This window comes from Phacochoerus africanus, chromosome 6 (genome assembly GCF_016906955.1).
Source record: "Phacochoerus africanus isolate WHEZ1 chromosome 6, ROS_Pafr_v1, whole genome shotgun sequence".
In the NCBI taxonomy this organism is placed as follows: Eukaryota; Metazoa; Chordata; class Mammalia; order Artiodactyla; family Suidae; genus Phacochoerus; species Phacochoerus africanus.
The window spans coordinates 19,194,698-19,211,716 of NC_062549.1; the positions used below are offsets into that span (position 1 = coordinate 19,194,698).

At 35.2% G+C, this 17,019-nt stretch overlaps 1 protein-coding gene across 4 annotated transcripts in view; it reads left to right on the forward strand.

Annotated features, from left to right (window-relative positions):
• The window catches only part of TAF2 (TATA-box binding protein associated factor 2), a 107,766-nt gene that overhangs the window by 58,314 nt on the left and 32,433 nt on the right, over positions 1 to 17,019 (forward strand). For 3 of the 4 annotated variants that reach the window (XM_047783353.1, XM_047783355.1, XM_047783352.1), the window contains exons 22-26: positions 1,310 to 1,419; positions 8,968 to 9,197; positions 10,529 to 10,684; positions 11,176 to 11,281; positions 14,457 to 14,579. In XM_047783353.1, the coding sequence (XP_047639309.1) occupies positions 1,310 to 1,419; positions 8,968 to 9,197; positions 10,529 to 10,684; positions 11,176 to 11,281; positions 14,457 to 14,579 (725 nt within the window). The remainder of the gene's footprint in view (positions 1 to 1,309; positions 1,420 to 8,967; positions 9,198 to 10,528; positions 10,685 to 11,175; positions 11,282 to 14,456; positions 14,580 to 17,019) is intronic. The other variant, XM_047783356.1, reaches the window with a different exon arrangement.

Consider the following 17,019-nt stretch of genomic DNA (forward strand, 5'->3'; position numbering starts at 1 on the left):
CATATGCTGCAGGTGTGGCCCTAAAAAAAAAAAAAATTTCAAATCACAAAAAGATGTTAACAATGAGAGTCCACAATCATGTTTTACAGACATGAAAATGAAGCTCAAAGTGGTTAAATGACTTAAACTACAACTTGACAGTTCAGTTTTCCTCCTGTCTTTTTCTCAAGTATAAATCCAATTTGATGTCCTACCATTGACAATTAAATGTAAAAATTTCCCAGGTTCACGTTTGTTAAGGTCTTACTAAGTACCTCAACAAATATTATAACCTAAGTTTCTTCTTAGTTATATCCAAGCCTTCCATAACTCTTAGTTCTTGAATTTCTCAGGCCTAGTCCTAGACCTGGCTTTTATCCTTCACTAAATGCTAGACCACTGCCATGGCTTCCTTGCTTCTCCTTTTCCTTCTCTATTCTCTTTTTATGGTGTTTCCGGCTCATAGCATCAGGCATTTTCTTTTCCAAATGTTGTTTTGGTCACATTTTCCTATTTTCCGGAAGACTCCATAGTGCAAGAGTAGCCTCACTATGGTAGAGGCTGCTTCAGGTAGCCTCTCATGTGAGATAAAAACCTCCAGTAGTGGAGTTTAACTGTTAACCTTCTATAAGGATATTTTTATTAATCGACTCTTCCAAACTTAAGCTTATTTTGAGGAAACTTTTTAGCAGTCTCCATATTTAAAATTTTTTTGCACATTTTTATGCTTTGTAAAGATACTGTAATGAAGTTGGTATTTATTATCTCAAATATAGACTTCTTGGCTTACATGTGTTTTTTTGTGTTTTTTTTTTTGCCTCATTTTAAGGTTTTTATATTTATTGACCAGTCTTTTTTGTAAACTTCTAAGAAGAGTACAGTGTTTTGGAAGTGGGATGGGAAAGGTTGGTTAGGAATGTATAGAGTCAGGTTTTAGAAGAGCTAATTTCACCAAAGCACTTTCATTCATTTATTTATTTATTTGGCTGCACCCACAACATGTGGAAGTCACCAGGCCACAGTAGCAACCTGGGCTGCTGCAGTGACATCACTGGATCCTTAATCCACTGCACCGCAAGAGAACTCCTGTTTTTTTTTTTTTTTTTTTTTTTGCCAAGTAAAGCACATTTAGAGAGAACAAATCCACCAGAATTTTTTAGTGAAAAAGTAATAGTAAATATCTAGGATGCAACATAATGTCTTTTGAAATGAAACTAAACTTAAATACAAAACTAGATCAAAGAAGGGAGATGATAAAATAGGAAGGAGGGACTGCAGATAATTTTCAAATGTTTTTAATGGTTAGCAAAAATTTAATTTTGTTTTTCAGACATAAGATTCTAAACATGTTGACTAAGAACCCACCATTTACTAAAAACATGGAGTCTCCCTTATGCAATGAAGCTTTGGTAGATCAACTCTGGAAACTTATGAATTCCGGTAAGGCAGCAGTGGCTTTTAAAATTTTTTTATTATTGTAATATTTTCATTTTAGTACTTAAAGAATTGTGGTTTTTTTTTTGTCCTTTTTTTTTTTTTAAGGAGAATACTTCTCACACACACCTACCTTCACAGTGGTGGGGGTAGTACACATTTGCCCCACAGAGTGATTGAAGAAACAAAAATATTAATGCATGTGAAAGAGTCTCAAATGTTTAAAGAGCTGTAAACATAAACTTGCAAATTATTATTGTAATTTTTATTTCAGAAGATTATACAGGGTTGAAAAATAAGTCTTCTCACCTCTTTTCCTTAGCCTCCTAGTGGCCTTTCCCAGAGGTAATCAGTTTTGTTGTTGTTGTTGTTTTTCAATTTCTTATTTATCCTTTTAAGAGCAGTTCATATTGTTATTGTTCTGTACCTTGGAAATCATGGTATGTCATCACAGTTTTAATTTATGTTATTTGAATGAAATCGAGAGGTAGTTAGTGTTCCTAATAAGCACAAGCTCTGGAACCAATTTGCTGAGGGTTAAGTGTGACTTGTCTAAGCCTATGGTTTTTCATTTCTAAAATGGAGATGGTGCTGATACTACTTCTGCAAACTGAAAAATAAATGAGTATTTGTGAAGCATGGTATCTTATTCATATTAAGTGCTCAAAAATGTTGTTATACTAATATAGTAATGATACCATTATACTTCTCTTATATGTGAGCTTTGCCATTTTTTTCTAATTGAATTATTGGTCTTTTTCTATTGGTTTATAAGTGTTGTATATATTTAAAGAAAATTCGCCTTCTATCTCTGATACTTTGAAATTGTAATACTGGTTTTGTTTTAAAATTCATTCAAAAGCTAGGCTGAAAAGTGTTTTGCTTAAAGATGAATAGCTGTAGATAGACGGTGAGGGAGCAGTGGGTATTCATTTCTAACAAGATATGTCACTTTACCTTCTCTCTAGGTACTCGAAAATAACTTGCCCAGTCTATCTCATTAGTGATTGCTTCACTGTGAATCACAATTAAATACCAAGTTTTCATTCTTTTTCAAAACATTTTTAATTTACTAACATTGAGATGTTAAGTGGTTATATATCTTCTGTCCCTCACTTTCATAACATAGTACAGTACCAAGTAAGGGCATCATATTAGATATTTCATTAAAATTTAATAAAATTGAAAATAGAATGGCCCTTGTCCGCAAAATATTCAGAAGACAACATATAATCCAGTTTATATTGATATTGCCAAATTATTATTCTCACGTTTTCCCTAATCCCTAGAAGAATGATCGTTGCTGTTTACATAACATTTTATATTTTGCTACTCTTGGTTACCTTGAAGGATGTTATGATTACTGTCATTTAGATCCAGGAGATGAGCATACAAGTTTGAGAACTTGTAAAGGCTCATCCAGTCGTTAAGATGTGGCTCAAAGTGTATACCATGTTGAATATATTCTTAGTAAGAATGCATGGTTCCATGATTGTGATGGATTACAACTTTGAAGAAAGCAAAATGAAGTACAGTGAATTCTCATACCACCTTCTAGGAAAGCTTTCATGGACAAGATGAATGGGACAGTCTCTATAAAACGTTTAAAGCCCATTGGATACAAATTCAAGCTCTGATTGCTGTCAATTTGGTATTTAATTTTGATAGTCTTCAGTAAAGAGTACAGTTACTGCTTCAGTTTGGAGTTCTCTGTGCCGGTAATCTAAACAGAACAGATCAGTGAGGCTATAGTCAAACAATTTATTGTTCAGTTCTTCAGATTTATATGGAAACAATATGAACAATATGAACAATGGGAGTGGCACAAAATGATTGGGGGGGGTTGGTTTTGTTTTTCTTTTTACTGTTTTGGAGAATATTGGGCACTAGACAAGGAAGATTGATTAGAAAATTGCTCATTTCCCTTCCAGCCTGAGCCTCTGGGATACATGAATGAATCTGATCTAAGAAATTCTTTTAAAGTTTATTTCTTTTTCTTTTCTTTTCTTCTTAAATGATAAGTAATATCATGTTGCTGAGTTTTTCTGGACAAAAAACAAAAAAAGAATATAATTCCATTATATCCCCACTATTAAGGTATGAGTGTATTTGGCTTTTGGGGAAAAAATGTGTGTGTGTATATACATAGTTGTAATGAAGTTTAAAATTGCATTTTATCATGAGAATTTTTCACATTCCTATATTATCTTCTTAATAGTTACTGTATAAGAAATGGTAATGAGAACCCACTTGTAACAGAAGGAGCTAGAGCATCTTCAAAAGTCCCTACGTTCGGAGTTCCCGTCATGTCGCAGGGGAAACGAATCTGACTAGGAACTATGAGGTGGCAGAGTTGATCCTGGCCTTGCTCAGTGGGTTAAGGATTTGGTGTTCCCGTGATGTAGTTTGCAGATGTGGCTCCGATCCCCACTTGCTGTGGCTGTGGTGTAGGCTGGCAGCTACAGCTCTGATTAAAACAAAACAAAACAAAACAAAAAACAAAAAGTCCCTAAATTCTGCTGAAATCTCTCTGCCCCTTACTCCCTATTGGGGCTCTTGGGTTATCCTGTCACTTGAGATAAGCATTATCTTGATTTACATATGGAGAACGAGTAAATTGTGGACAATAGGGATTTTGTGATATTCATTCGCTTATTTCTGTTTTATTGCAAAGTGGATTTGAGAGGTGTTGACTTTGCTTAATTATTAAATTTTTGAACTAATTTAAAGTATACGGAGTTGTGGCGCTGCAGAAATGAATCTGACTAGGAACCATGAAGTTGCGGCTTCTATCCCTGGCCTCACACAGTGGGTTAAGGATCTGGCGTTGCCATATGCTGTGGTGTAGGTCGCAGACGCAGCTCGGATATGACATTGCTGTGGCTCTGGCGCAGGCCGGCAGCAACAGGTCCGATTGGACCCCTAGCCTGGGAACCTCCATGTGCCTCGGGTGTGGCCCTAAAAAGACAAAAGACAAAATAAAAATAAAAAAGTCTATGGGAGGGAGTATCATGGCAGTTAAGAAAGGGTCGTCTTATGAGATGGTCATCAGGTGCTTTTGAGGAATCAAAGTTTGTTTGCTTAGCTGGGTTTGGAAACTTTTCAATAAGAGATTGTGGTAGGATAAGAACAGGATTTAGAAAATTGAAAGTTTGAGAGTAAGACAAATGGACTGAGAAATCATATTCATGCTTTTTAAAAATTGATAAATTATCAGTGAATATTAATGCTCTTTTTAGAAAGGTACTGGACAGATTTTAATGATTCTGTGCCAGAGGTAAGGTTTCTAGACTTCTGCTTCCTGGGACTGCCTGATCTCTGCACTCTGCCTGGAGTGTGATAGTTCCACTTAGCATTGAGTTCTAGGCACTACTAAGATATCTTCTTAACAGTTTTTGCTTTGAAAATACAAATGGACACACACAAAGCTATATATATATATATATATATATATATATATATATATAGCTATATGGGTTTAGCATATATATATATATAATATATATATATATATGCTAAACCCATTCATTGGTTTAATTTTCCTGTATAACTTTTTCTCCCCACTCATTTTTTTTCTGTTTTGTAATTTTAACAGAACCACTGCTTATATGGAAAACAATATCATAACAAAAACACTTAGTGATTAAAAGCAGGATTTGGAGTTGACAATTTGGATTTTACTCCTCGTATAAGTGCTAAACCACTTAATTTAATTACATTATGACAACCATTTAAAGATTTTATTCCATGATTTTGAAATAATATTGGAGTTCTCATTTTTTTTCTGTGTTGTAATTTTAACAGAACCACTGCTTATATGGAAAACAATATCATAACAAAAAACACTTAGTGATTAAAAGAGCAGGATTTGGAGTTGACAATTTGGATTTTACTCCTCGTATAGTTAATTATCACCTGTCTGATAGTAGACAGTTCTTTTCAGCCTTCTGTTCCTTGATTTTCTCATCGTTAAAATCAGGGGGATTATAGTACCTATTTATTTATTTATCATTTATTCAGCTGCAAGCAGTAGGAAATTCTATTCGGCTGGCTTAAGTGATAAAAGTGTTGTATTGGCTTGCGTATGCCGCAGGAGTGGGCCTAAAAAGGACAAAAAGACAAAAAAAAAAACAAAAACCTTTCTGATTTGAATAGAAGACATCACTGCTAAATATTGTTTTACTGATTCAGGTAAAGCAGGGCTCATCCCAAAGCGTAACTGTTAATGAGAATAGAATGGATAGTACTTTTACAGGAGAGGAAAGAATAATGACTGTTTTTTTTCATATACATGAGAACTCCTTGCCATTTGAGTGATCAGGTCAGGAGGGATAGCTAGATTAAAGATTGGTCTTCATAATGCTATCACTGAGGGCAGAAATCATGAGCTCTTTCAGGGCCTCACTGTAATGGAATTGGTTGATTTGGAATTACGGAATTTTAGGCCTGAGAGGATCTTACAGATTATCTAAGTTAATTGCTCTTGTTTTATGGCCCAGGCAGCTGACTTGCCCCAAATCACAGAGCTTACTGGTAAGTAAGCAAAAGTGCTAAACCACTTAATTTAATTACATTATGACAACCATTTAAAGATTTTATTCCATGATTTTGAAATAATATTGGAGTTCTCATTTTTTTTCTGTTTTGTAATTTTAACAGAACCACTGCTTATATATATATATTTTTTGAGGGCTTATCAGCCTTAAATTTTATGAATTCTATAGTATTTACTATGATAGTTTTTTTAAGGAAAAAAACACCAAGAACTTGCTTTAGGAACAAAAGAATAATGCTCACTCTTCCATCCAAATTGAAAGTCTACCAAAACCTTTACAAATCCATAACCAAAAGCCCACATAGAAATACAAAGTTAACAGAAACCATATTCTAGGGGTTCAAGTGCATTTAGCAGCTTTCATTCACTGTACTGCCTAATCATCCTTAAGCTGACTTTCAAAACACAAGACAACACCCTGGCTCATCATCAGAATATACAGTTTCCATTTGCTCTTTACAATTAAAATGTTTTTTTTTTTAAACTTTTAGTAATTCATACTCAGTTGCCTGACTCGTTTCAATGTCATCTACCATAAAGATTCCAGGATCATTGTTTGCCGAAGGCATCATTGGGCTATTCTCATCATCAAGGTTTAGTCTTCTTCCAGTGTAAGTGCACCCTAAAGTTCTAGTTTCTTTACTGACAAAGTGCCTGAGATTCACTATTCACTTATTTTTTTGCTGTACCCACGAATAGATAGGTACTAGGCTAGCTGCTCTGGCAGGATTCTCTCCCTTTCCTCAGAGGGTTGGTAGTAAAAAGCCCAGGAATGTGATGCCTGTCCTTTGCAGAACCTTTACCGATGTAAAATGTTTTGAGAAGAATAAGGAGTGCCTACAAATAAAATTAGGCTATGTCAGTCCATTAAAGGGTCCAGCTATGGATATTCCAGGGAAGGAAATGGAGTTCCAGTGTAAAATCCTTACTTTCACTCTGTACCATCCTTCTCATTTCCAGTTTATCTGTAGTTTGTATAAATGAAAACATCCTCCTCAGGAGCTCCTGCCTCTTTCTCTTCCTTCAAATCGTGTTAGGTATCTGTTACCTTATTACACAGTAGCAACATTAAAGATGTCTCAAATAGAATTGATAATTGTTTCATGGCAATGTAGCATTCAAAGTGCCTAGAACAGTTTAATATATATTATGAACTCAGTAAAATTATAATTTCTCCCATGTGGATTTTCTTTGTATATAATTAATATAATGTTCACTTATCTATTAGAGTAAATTTCATCAAAATCACTACTTAATTAAAATGTATTTACTTATTCTAATATTTATTGTTTTTTTTTTTTTTTCAGCTTTTCCAGGGCCACACCCGTGGTACATGGAGGTTCCCAGGCTAGGGGTCTAATCGGAGCTGTGGCTGCCGGCCTACGCCACAGACACAGCAGCACCAGATCCCAGTTACCAGATCCCAGCCATGTCTGTAACCTACACCACAGCTCACGGCAACGCCGGATCCTTAACCCACTGAGCAAGGCCAGGGATCAAACTTGAAACCTCATGGCTCCTAGTCAGATTTGTTAACCACTGAGCCATGATGGGAGCTCCTTATTTATTGTTGAAAAACACGAAGCTTAATATTTATGCTGTTCAGAATTTGCTGTAGCAACTTCTTTTTGTTTCTCCTTTTTAAGCATTATGGTACTCTTTTGGAACCACAGTTCTTGGCCAAAATGAAGTATTTATAAGGTTTATTTTATTATTATTTTTTTACCCAGAGGAAAATTTCTTCTTCTCACTTGTTTTAAATTCTCCAGGTCATTTTAAATTCTTTCCGGAAACCATAGAAATTATCTAGGCCTTGGTGAAAATTTCATCTCAACAGGTCTATTTGATGGCAGTATCTACCTGGAAGTACTCCACTGGAGAAAGAAAAAAAAGAAAAAAAGTGAGCAAGGGCTCTGATGTCATTGTGCCCTGGTTTGTCATTGCTGTGGGTTAGGTATAATCTGAGCCCAAAACCCTTATCTTGGAGATGAAAGCACTGAGACTCATCAGAGAAATTGGAAAGTCTTTCAACTACTTTACTTTAAACTGAATTTCTACAGAGTGGTCTTCTGATCAGTACATGTTTTATAATGTGTGGCCGTCTCTGGGGTTTGCCTCTTCTTTTTTTTTTTTTTTGAACAAATACCTATTTAGAACAATACAGCGGAGTTCCTGTTGTGGCTCAGTGGTTATGAACCCAATTAGTATCCATGAAGATATGGGTTCGATCTCTGTCCATTCAGTGAGTTGCCTGAGCTGCGTCAGATCCCATGTGGAGTAGGTTGTAGCTGCAACTCCAGTTCAACCTGGGAACTTCCATATGCTGTGGGTCTGTGGCCCTAAAAAGCAAAAACAAAATACGACAAATATGAAGATGTTTAGAAAAATATTTTCCTCTTCTACAGTAAGTCCAAGTTTAGAATTGTTCTTTCAAGTAGTTGTAGGTTTTCTTACCATATTTAAAATCTGAAAGTATAAATTTGAGATTTAGAATTTCTTTGCAGTGGTAGTATTCATAAAGGCTCTTGGTGTGCCATCTTCCTGCAGGCTAATAAGGGGAAAATCAGACAAGATGAACAGGTAATGAATGAATAAGGAGTATAGTTACCAAGGAGGAGGAATTAAAAGGAAAATTTAAAGCCGAAAAAAAAAATACTATTTTGGAATATTAGATTTATACTAGATGTCTAACTTTATTTTCTAAGAAGAATGAAGTAATAAACATTTTTCGGTTATAAATGCATTATTTCATTTGAATGTTTTTCTTTCTATAACAGTTTTTAAGTACCTGTGTTAAGATGAGACGTGTCTTTTAGGGTAGAGGGTTTGCTAGTGGCACCTAGGGCAACTGATAGTTCTTTTTAGGCATCGTAATCGTTTCATCCTTTCCGCCATACAGGTTTCTGGAGCAGTTAAAAATGCATGGATAAAGGTGTATATTGACATTATTATTATTATTATTATTATTATTATTATTATTATTATTATTTACTTCCTAGGTACTTCCCATGACTGGAGATTACGGTGTGGTGCTGTGGACTTGTACTTCACACTTTTTGGCCTCAGTAGACCTTCCTGCTTACCTTTGCCAGAACTCGGCTTGGTCCTTAATCTGAAAGAGAAAAAAGCTGTCTTGAATCCGACCATAATTCCAGAGGCCATAGCAGGCAACCAAGAGACTGCAGTTAATCCAAGTAGTCACGCGCAGCTAGTTGGATTTCAGAACCCTGTAAGAATCATATGTATTATAGCAGATGTAGTTTTATTATGTAGAGCTCTGATGAAGAGAATTGCTTTTTTTGAACTAGTAAATTTTAAAGCCACTAACAGCTTCTTATACCATTTAAAAAACCACTGGCAGACATTAGGTTAGTACTTCACAATTTGTAAAGTGCTAGTTACACCTACATAACTGCACACAACAAATGATGTGCTGCCTGTCCGTTTACTCCTTTTATGATCACATAATGATTTTTTGTACTTGAGCATAGACTTTCTACTTTGATTAATGGAAGATTGAAATGAATATTTAACCTATTCCATATTAATTTATCTTATCCATACATAGTGATGGAAAGCTGTTTGAACATGGAGCCCTGACTTTTCAACTTTTCTTTTTTCTTTTTTTTTTCTTTTCTTTTTTTTTTTTTGCTACTTTGAGTAACACACTTCTAAACATGAAAAAATGCCTGGCAAAGGCTTATTGAGTCAAATATATAAGGAAATAACAGTAAATGTATAATCTGCTGATTTGGGAGGAGAGTATACATTGTATACATATATATGTATGTGTGTGTGTTTGCCTTTAAGAAAGCTTTTGTTTCTAACCATGCATTATGAAATTACCAGACTTTTTGTAGAAAGACCTTTAGGATATATATCAATCATTTTACTGTAATTTAAAGATAGTTTTTCAGAAATGATTTTTGCTATAATGAGAAAATGTCCTCAGTACTTCAAACTTCATTTTTCACCAATATTTAGACCAGATTACTTGCCTGGCAATTCCCTACTGGTGTTTTGATACTTTAAAATTCAAATTTCTCTTTATGCTAGTTAGCAGTAGTCATTTAAAATTACTTATTCACTTAGGTTTTCTGAAATATAATCATAAGTATTTGTTATACATTTAAAATGTATCTTAGAGTTTAGGTTATGAGGAAGCAAAACAGCCTTTTAATAGGAAAAAAAGTCTCAGTAATGAGCTCTTTTAGATCTGAACATTTATAAACCAGCAGAAGTTAATTTGTTTATGATTCCTGCCCATCCCTGTTAATATGTCCACATTCATACTTGGAATCTTCAGGATAAGAAGAGAAAATGACACCAAAAGTTACATTCTTTGGGTAAAGCTTTAAAGTTTATTTCGGTAGCTTCCCTTCTCACCCCTCAAAAGACCAGCAGATAAAAGAAGGTGAGATTTATTTTAAGCCCATTGCTGGTACCTTTTAGGCACTGGGCATGCTCTAATCTGCATGGTTGCTGTAGGTATTAGTTTTCAGCTATAACATGAGCTACTTGTCTTCAAAAATCTAATTTTGATCTTGAATATTGCCACAGGAAGATGATCACCTTGCCAAAGAAGCATCATGTAATATATCAGCTCATCAGCAGGGAGTGAAGAGGAAGGCTGATACACCACTGGGGTCCCCACTAGAACCTGGTCAAATACTGGAGAAGAATGAGGATAGCAGTAAAGTCAAACTCAAAATCAGAGTAAGAAATACAGGTTAAACCTGTATTAACAGTGTAGGATATTCACCTTCTTGTAAATCTTTTTGAATACTTGCACTGGTTTTTCCTTAGCAGGAACAGATGGAACAGACTGAATCATAAGAGAATTCAAATGTCCATCTAAGACATTCCAACTGATTGTTAAACTTCTATTATCACATACTTCTTCTCTGTTTGGGGGAGGAACTATGTGTCTACAATCTACCACAGCTCACTATTTCTTCCCACAACATAAGAACAGATTTTAGTTGCTTTTATGTTTCTGGTCAGCTCCAATCAGCTTCTTTTGGAGGCTGGACCACATAATCTTTTCTTTGACTTAATACTTTTTGAGAAAAAGACTACTTTTTCTTTTAAGATTTTTGGGGGGTATATTCTGTGGCCTTTCTGCTACCTTTCCTAAGAGCAAAAATCCAAACATAAAGTGATATGATGGCTCTTTTTCTCCTTTGTTTTGTGTGTATGTGTTTTAGTTTTCAAATTCTCAAGATGAGGAGGAGATTGATATGGATACTGTTCATGATAGCCAGGCGTTCATTTCCCATCATTTAAACATGCTTGAAAGGCCATCAACTCCAGGTAAGACTGTGTACTGCTTTCACTGGGGTGGTGGAGAGACTCCACAGGATATCACCCTTTTAAGGTGTGTTGCTTTATTTTTAAGAGAACACCACCAAAAAGTGTAAAAGTAGACAATATAGAAATACTAGATTGTATCAAATTATAGCATATATCAGCATGAGAATACATCTATTAAAACTATTTTTTCTGATTTTCTGCTTTATTTTGGTCCTTTTAAAATATTTTGGCTGACTTCTAGATTTGTTTTTTAAAAATACATTCATCAGATTCCTTCTAGTAGCTTTAATTTCTTTAAAAAATTTTTTCTAGTTAGGTTAACCTTAAAATTAAAATAGTCTTCTTTAAAAAATAATGTAACCATAATTGTATATAAAAATTCTTGACCACAGCTAATGCAGCCCATAACACAACTACTTTTCTTGACTGCCTATTGCATATAATATTATATCATATCATAGATTTTTGTGTGCATGTTTCAAACATCATAATCTTTTCTTTTGAAATTATTACCTGAGACGGTACTGAGTTGATACACTTTAATTTACCTTATTTCCCTGTGAGCATTTAGGTTGTTTCTGATATTAAACTTTTGCAAGTAATTATCTCTAAATATCTTCCAAAAACTTTTTTTTTTTTGGTCAAATTATACTCTTAGGATAATTTCCTGACAAACATTTTTGGTGAAAAGATTAACTTTAGTTTTATTGTAATAGACATACATTAGAAGATTTTCATAGCTCTTGCCATAATGCTTTTTGAAGAAACTATACCTAGTTCATGTCATCAGCATTTTTTAATTTTCAGAACTAAAGTTTTGATGTATCTTGCATGTAAGTTGTGAAATATAGTAATAAGCCAATTACCGGTGAACCTGCCACCCAGCCTAACATGTGTATTGTACTTCGTGCTGTGGCCATTCCTTCTGTGCTTCCCTGAATCTGTTCACCTGTCTTTGCACTACAAGTAAATAAATACTGTTTTGAACTTTTTTTTCCCTTTTCTTAATCATTCTGTTGCTTTTCTTTACAGTGTACCACAGAGATATATGAACTATATGTTTTTTGCCCTTACTTTTTGAATTCTGTGAAAATGACATGATAACCAATATGACTTGATTTTTGTTACTCAGCATTTTACTGCTAACTTCATCCATATTGATACGTAAGAAGTAATTCATTAATTTTTATTTATCATTTATCATTTTTTGTATCACATAGTGCTATTTTATTGTCAGTGTAATAACTTAAAAGATACTTATTGGAGTTTCTTCATAGCCTTGCATTAAGGATTTGGGGGAATTCCCATTGTGGCTGAACGGGTTAAGAATCCGACTAGTGTCCATGAGGTTGCGGGTTCGATCCTTAGCCTTGCTTGGTGGGTTAAAGATCTGGCATTGCTGTGAACTGTGGTGTAGGTCACAGATGCGACTTGGATCTGACTTCACTGTAGCTATGGCTGCAGCTCTGATTGGACCCCTAGCTTGGGTACTTCCATATGCTTCAGGTATGGCCCTAAAAAGCAAACAAACAATAAAAAAGGACTTAGTGTTGTCACTGCTGTGGTGCAGGTTCGATCCCTGGCCTGAGAACTTCTGTGTGCTGTGGGTGCGGCCAAAAAAATGAATATTTATTAACTAAAAATGATAGTTCAATTAATAATACATTTCTTTATTGTGAATATGATTATTTTTCTTTTTTGCAGGGAGGAGTACTATTTGTGTTTCTTTTTATTGGAAAATCCTGTTTGTACTTCTAGTTGTGGTTATCTTTTATGGTCTTCACATTAGAATGAAGGTTTTTGTTTGTTTGTTTTTTAGCATGTTATATTTGTGCACGTCTCCCTTACCTTGGTCTGCTTTTTGTTTGTTTGGCTTTTTGTTTAATTTTCTTTATGAGACCTAAATTATTTTTTATTATCTAGTAATCTAGGATGAGCTAGTAGAACTTGAGACCTGGCATCAGATAGAATATGAATCTAATTATATTAGACAACTGACCGGTCATGAATTCTTTGGCTTCTATAATTGTACAGATAAATAAACATAAGCAGAGAGAGATTAAATGTCTTGCCCTAAATGACACACCCAAATAATAGCCAACTCAGGGCTACACCCAAATGTTAGAACTTTTCCGTGTGACAAATGAAAATGAATCACAAAGAAATAGGTGTCTTACTTGGATTATATCTAATTTGTGGATAATTTGGAATTAGAACCTGGGTCTCCTGACTCTACAGTGCTATTTATGTTATACTATTAAAATATTTCCTGTTTTTTTGTTTGTTTTTGTTTTTTGCTTTTTAGGGCCACACCTGCAGCATATGGAAGTTCCCAGGCTAGGGGTCTAATCGGAGCTACAGCTGCTGGCCTACACCACAACCACAGCAACGCAGGATCCGAGCCACATCTGAGACCTACACCTCGGGTCACGGCAACGCCAGATCTTTAACCCACTGAGCAGGGCCAGGGACTGAACCCATGTCCCTATGGATACTAGTCAGGTTCGTTACCACTGAGCCACAACAGGAACTCCAAAATATTTCCTGTTTTAAATATCTTCTGCAATCCCTAAATTATTTTGATCTGTTGAGTAAATATTACAGTGGAATTTATTAATAAATTTAAGAGAAGCAGGCAAGCTTTACGGTATGCTAAGTTCTGCAAAAATAGTAAAAAAATATGACATGGTTCTGGCCCAGAATATAGACTCCAATTTATATGTCCAGCAGTCCAGTCAGACTTACTGTCTTTCTTGAATGTGCGTTTTTCAGACTTAAGTATATTGGGACTGTGATAAAGGAGTAAATCAAGTGGAATCTTCAATAGTTTTAAAAAATAGTATTCTTTTTATTGTTGGAATTTTACTGTTAAACTGATTCTGGTTTTAAGGTTAACTTATAAAAACCTTCAGGCTGGAGTTCCCACTGTGGATCCGGTTGTCTCTCTGGAGGTGCCGGTTTGATCCCCAGCTGGGTGCAGTGGGTTAAGGATCCAGCATTGCTGCAGCTGTGGTGTAGACCACAGCTCTGGCTGGGATTCAGTCCCTGGTCCAGAAACTTCCATATGCTTGCGGAGGTGGCTGCAAAAGAAAAAACAAGCAAAAAACCTTCAGGCTGTTTTCTTTGGGGAAAGAAAGAAATAAAATCCTGTTTTTCCTCTTCTTTGACATTTTAGGTCTCTCTAAATATCGGCCAGCCAGCTCCCGATCTGCTTCAGTGCCCCAGCACTCATCCGGCTGTGATGGCACACCCATCACAAAACCCCAGTGGAGTATGGAACTTGGACGTAAGGGAACAGGTGAAATTATTGTTATTTCGCTCAAGAACAAATTCATACACTTAAGTTTCTTTATCAGCTTAAAGAATATATTAAAAAATATAGATCTGAGCACTTGCTCTCTTGCAACACATTGACGTTGTATGATCTTACATAAAGACTTGTAAATTAGACCTTTTGCTATTTAAAAGTAATACATTCTGGAGTTCCCGTCGTGGTGCAGTGGTTAACGAATCCGACTAGGAACCATGAGGTTGCGGGTTTGGTCCTTGCCCTTGCTCAGTGGGTTAACAATCCGGCGTTGCCATGAGAGCTGTGGTGTAGGTTGCAGACGCGGCTCAGATCCCGAGTTGCTGTGGCTCTGGTGTAGGCCAGTGGCTACAGCTCCGATTAGACCCCTAGCCTGGAAACCTCCATATGCCGCAGGAGCGGCCCAAAGAAATGGCAAAAAGACAAAAAAAAAAAAAGTAATATATTCTTATTATATAAAACTTTGAAATAACAGAAAAGTAGAAGGGGGGGAGAAAGTCATCCTCTATTGTGCCATTTAAAATACTAATATTTTAACATTTTGCTCTTCCCTTGTGCTTTTTCTAAGAATATTATAATATGAAAAATGTCAGCTTCAGTAGGAACTCAAATCTATACCTTTGTATTTTCATAAAATACAAAAATCAACTGGTTATTTTTCCCCTCCCCCTCCCCCCTGGAAACTGCAGTTTTACACTTGGTCGTTTAGGATCAATCATGAAAACTTGGTGATCCACCTAGAAGACTAACATATTCTTTTTATTAGTCCATACTAATTGGGCTTAAATTTTCGAAAGATAATTCAGTTCAGTTGTGATCGTTGCCTATTCTACTGTTTTACATTGTCTTCTACCTAACTCTGTTCTTCTTTTGCTTATGAAAAGAAGGCTATAATCCAAATAAAAAGTAAACTTTCAATGCTGATGAATAAAGATTCAGTCTTCAAATTTTGGAGGAAAAGGGAGTGGAAAACAAGATACATAAGCAAAATCATTTTTAAAGAATAGTTTCTCCAGATGTCATTAGTTAGGCTCTAAAATTGCAGCTGACGGATTTTGCTTATGTAAACCATGTTTTTAATCATATAAACAAAAGAGTAACTGTTTATTGATTTGAGGAACTTAGGGAACAACTGTGATTAATAGGAGACTTCAAACAAAACCAACACCTCAAAATATTTTGGTATTAATATCCTAAACTATTGGTTGCTTGTATCTCTTTGTGAGCTGTCTGTATTTATTGTAATAGATTCACGCAAAATATATCTTAAAAGGAAGTCAAATGGAGACCTTTAGCTCTTAACTTTAATAAGTAAATTTTGACATTTCTTGGCCCTTGGCTGACTGTATATTCTCTTGCGTTTGTTTGGGGGTTTGGTGTAATTTTGCTTTATTATTATTATACTTACTAAAATTTTAGCAGACATGAAAAATTTTTTACATCTTTTAAAATTATAAAGCTTAGGGGATTTAAAACCTCTTCGTATAGTTTGAGAGTGATGCTTCTGCCAACTTTCCATGCCTTAAAAAAAATCGCTTTACAGTCTTATAGTTCTTATGGCTCCTGTAATCTCTTTATAGTCTTATAGTTCTTATGGCTCTTGGGAAGATGGGGGAGGCGATAAAGGGGTAGTGGGTAGGGAAGAGGGAAGCATTACAATTTTAGCTTGCTTCAGTGTAGGGCGGGCCCTTTTATGTCATGAGGCAAATTGTATACCAGTATATTATATGGACTGATCTGTAAAACCTAATTTTGAATATATTCTTTAATATGCCTTTGTAATTTCCCTTAATATATTTAACTATCCAGTGCCCTCTGACCACTGAGCAAGTCTTGAAATTCAACAGTGATATTATTAGAATTTAAAAAATGTTCATTTTACAAATGGTAGGGTTCCAAGTTTTATTTATGCATGTACTTATTTTAGAATTTTAAATACAGTTTTCCTATAGACATATCGTTACATTTGATAGGTAACTTTCCCAAACTAGCCCACAAAAAACCTTTTGACTTATACCATACTGAAAAGTAGAAGTACTAAACCTAATGTGTAACAGTGTTTCTAAGAGAAAGGCACTTGGAGCTATATATTTTGGAATGTTAGAAACACAGCTTTAATCCAGCCCAAGTAAAGTTAACTGTAAAACAGGAACTTCCTCTTCCTGCCTGAGCTGAGGGGATCCACTACTATGGTAGCAGCCTTGGCCTGGGATTGATTGGGGGTTCTGGAGAAGAGGAATAGAACAGTGCTAAGGGAAGCTATGACTTCTCTTAAGTCCCTTAGGGATTCTAAATTAAAGTTCACAAATGGGTTTCGGGGGCTGTATTCAGGCTCATCCAACTGATACCTTGGCTATAGAAATCTTATAAAAGTTTTTGTAATAGTGGGCTAAAAATGAAGAGGTTACAGATAAAAATTTGGATTCCAGCT